This window comes from Oratosquilla oratoria, chromosome 20 (assembly GCF_046742065.1).
Source record: "Oratosquilla oratoria isolate Oo_2021 chromosome 20, ASM4674206v1, whole genome shotgun sequence".
Taxonomy (NCBI): Eukaryota; Metazoa; Arthropoda; class Malacostraca; order Stomatopoda; family Squillidae; genus Oratosquilla; species Oratosquilla oratoria.
Window position 1 is genome coordinate 53616477 of NC_134796.1, and position 3873 is coordinate 53620349.

The window sequence follows — 3873 nt, forward strand, 5'->3', positions numbered from 1 at the left end:
CGAGGGGTTGCCACTCGATCCCCGGGGAAAGCACAAGATCTTTATCAACTCTAGCTACTTTACATCTATTTTTTTTTTTTTTTGTATAAGAAAGTAAGATCACTGGTGACTACTATTAGCAAGTAATATAAAAAACAGATTGACTTTAATACAACACAGGCAACAGTCTAATAGTTCCTTCTTGATAAATCTTTGTGAAAATACCAAGGATAGTTGTCACCTACGATGGGGCTGTGGATATCTCCTTCTTCATTCTTCCACACATTACCTCCTCTCCCTTCTTTTCCCCTTTCTCCTTTTCCTTTCTCTCACCTATCTACTTCCTTTCAAATCCTTCTCCTCCTCTCTCCTCTTCTACTCATCTATACCCTCTTCTCTCTCTCTCTCTCTATCTATCTATCTGTATCTATCTTTCTCGCTCTCACCTTCTCTCTCTCTAACATTCTCCTTCACAATTCTTCTCTTCCCCATCTATTACCTACACTTCCCTCTCTTTCCTTCCTCTCTTTATCCTTCGCAACCCCATCCCTCTTCACCTCTTCCCTTCCTTCCCTTCTCTTCTTCCTTCTCCCTTTACCTATCTTCTCCTTAGACTCCCCTTTTCCTTTTCCCCTTTCCCTTCTCTCCTTCGCCAAGACATTCTCCTTCGGTGCCTTTGATGCTTGGAAATCGTGGTTCTTATCTCACGGAGACCGCCAAGTTGAATAACAGAGATACAGGGATATGCTTGATCCTTCCGGTATGGGTCGGAATGGTAAACGTGGACATCATCCCCACCACGTCCCAATCACCCTGTATCTCTCTTCGAGGTTTGATAGCCCACGAACTCAGTTCGTAGCTTCTGGTAGACTTCGGAAACGTGTTCAAGAGGATGGCAGCCTTTGAAGTAAGGCCAAAGATTCAGGTTGAAGGTTCTGGGAGAATTTGAAAGGAGCAATAAGAGTCTAATGGACTTCAGGTTATTATTGTCGTCATCATTTGGGGGCATACGCCAGGGAACGCGTTACTCCACTCACACGCTAGCCCCCATGATCTACCCGAACAAGCTTCCATACAGTCACCCTTCCCACTCCAAACAGCTCTCGATAGGTTCGATCGACTTGTCCCAGTCATGAATTATGTGAGAGTTCGCTTCACCTCCTCCATCGAGGGTTGTCTCTTGTAGAGACAACGCTGAGTAGGATCACCATCAGGGAAACGTGCCACATGTCCTTATAGCTGGATGTGACGTTTACGAATTATGTTGATAAATGGCCTAGACTGAGTCTCACAATATAGTCTCTGGTTTGATACGAAGTCACTCCAGCGATACTCCATGATTCTCCAAAGGCACTTAATACCGAAGACATCGAGACCCCTCTTCATGCTTCCATGCTTTATAGCATTCTCTTTCCCAGAGTATAAACCAGATATCAAGTCAATAATCCTTGCAGGAATCCTGAATACCGAAGACATCGAGACCCCTCTTCATGCTTCCATGCTTTATAGCACTCTCTTTCCCAGAGTATAAACCAGATATCAAGTCAATAATCCTTGCAGGAATCCTGCAGATTCGCAGATCTCAGAGCACTCCATGATGCACCGAGTCATACGCCTTCTTGAGATCAATTTATGCTGGAAGAAACCCCTGTTGAAACTCACGTCGACGCTCCACAAGAATACGAATCGCCATGATCCGGTCAGTTGATGACTTACCTGGCGTGAACCTAGACTGTCCAGGCCTTTGAATCTTTAGCAGATGTGAACGAACCCGTGTCAGCAATGGATGGGCAAACCCCTTACCTGGCACACTGAGCAGTGTAATGCCGTTGTCGTTGTTACAGTCCTGCCGGTCCTGTTTCTCCCTATAGATAAGGATGTCCAGACCCCTTTGCCAGTCAGAGGGAATGGTACCAGATTGCCAGACAGCAGACAGTACCGCATACAACCCGTGGATCATGACCTCATCTCCCGCTTTTAGCAACTCTCCGCTGATGTTGCAGATGCCGGCTGCCTTTCCACCCTTCAACTTACAGCCTATTTGATCCCCTGTCAGAGAGGGTGGAGATCCATCCATCGATGATCAGGAACCGCCACCTGAACTACATCGAGGGGAGGGTGTTCGGGTTATGATAGTCTTCGAATTCAGTTTGAAATTTCTGGTTTTCCTTGGAAGTCAGGTCGTTGGTTCTGGTGGATTTCAAAGCCTGACTGAGGGGTTCTGATGGACTTCGTAATCAGTAACTGACATCCATCCTGTTACTGTGACTTAAAGATAAATAGATAAATGAGAATAAAGAATGAAAAAAATCGACCAAGATCTTAGGTGAGGCAGTCACGATGTCAAACTAACGTCATAAAAACATTATGACCTTTGATACAGGTCAACAATAACAATAATAACAACAACAACACCGAAAATAACAAGAAGGGCAGCAGTAACAATAATGATAATAACAAAACCACTGCCAACAACGACAACTACAACAGTAAACAATAGTAACAACAATAATAACAACAACAATAGAAAAGCAATGACAAAATCAACACCAACAGCAAAAAATAACAACAGCAGCAGCAGAGGCAACAGCAACAGCAGCAATAACAACAAGAATAATAACAACAACAGAAAGAAGAAGAAGAAAAAGAAGAGGAAGAGGAAGAAGAAGAAGAGGAAAAAGAAGAAAAAGAAGAAGAAGAAAAAGAAAAAGAGGAAGAAGAAAAAGAAGAAGAAGAAGAAGAAGTAAAAGAAGAAGTAGAAGAAGAAGACGAAATCTACAATGAAAACACCAATACCCGTATCGCCTGAGCCTCCAACAGACCACTCTATCGTCACTGGGCCGAGCGCATCTTCTCCTTGGAACATAAATGGTTTACAAGACCATTTCAAAGTGTCGTAAAAGAGAAGTTGAATCCAGAACTCGGCTGGATTTAGTAAAGAAATATATATATAATATAATAATTTAGATAAAATGTTCTCTTATGTGATCTCGTTTCACGGTCAGTATCATCGAGACTACATGGAATGGATCTCCATAACGAGTATACGCTATGAGGTGCCTCACTTTAATAGCACGCCTACATTAGTGCCCCACGCTTCCTTTGAGAAAGCACCCATACAATCGCCCTTCCCATCTCAACCAGCTCTCAGTAGGAACAGTTGTTGTGCTTCAGCCCTGAGTTTTGTTGATGTCTTCTTCGGTTTCTCCACCTAGCTTTGTCTCTTGTAAAGACAACTCTGTGAGTGCACTCGACATCAGGGAAACATGTCATTATGCCCATATCATTGACGATCATGAATTATGTTAGTAAAAGGCGCAGGCCGGGGTGGGCAACCTTTGGCACGCGTGCCAAAAACTTGCACACTAACGACTTCTTTCTGGTATGCGAAACCCAGAGCTCACCTTAAAACAAAATATAACAAATCTTCAACTATTCTTGTATGGCCATTTGTAACTCCATGCTGAGCTGGACGGCGGATTGAGGCATAATGAGGTGAATGGAGGGGACCCAAACTCGTATGAAGGCCAATAATATTACTCCGTTGGCACGCGAGAAAAACTTGTATCAAAGATTTGGCTGGTTTTGGCACGCACACTTAAGAAGGTTGCCCACCCCTTGCCTAGACTGAGTCCCACGGAAGAGTCTACGAGGAAGTGAACTAGAGCGAGTTAAGCGAAACAAAATAAAGAGGGAATGGGAAAATACAGAAGATTTACTGCCTGGGAGCGGAAATCTATGTGCCAAATAAGTTGCTAATGAATATAGTGATTTTCCGTTATATGATGAAATAATAATGATGATGATGATACTACTACTACTACTACTACTAATGAATAATGATGATAGGAATAGTAATAATAGTAATAATGATAACAATAATAGTAATAATAA

General features: G+C 42.9%; 1 protein-coding gene across 1 annotated transcript; it reads right to left on the reverse strand.

Moving 5' to 3' along the window:
- Nucleotides 1-1609: 1609 nt before the first annotated feature.
- LOC143036335 (uncharacterized) lies at nt 1610-2056 on the reverse strand. Its single transcript, XM_076203583.1, has one exon. The coding sequence runs from the start codon at nt 2054-2056 to the stop codon at nt 1610-1612; it is 447 nt and encodes a 148-aa protein (XP_076059698.1).
- Nucleotides 2057-3873: the final 1817 nt, after the last annotated feature.

What these genes read in the sequence shown, in the direction of transcription:
- LOC143036335 (XM_076203583.1), bottom strand. Translation starts at nt 2,056, where the DNA reads ATGGATGGATCTCCACCCTCTCTGACAGGGGATCAAATAGGCTGTAAG.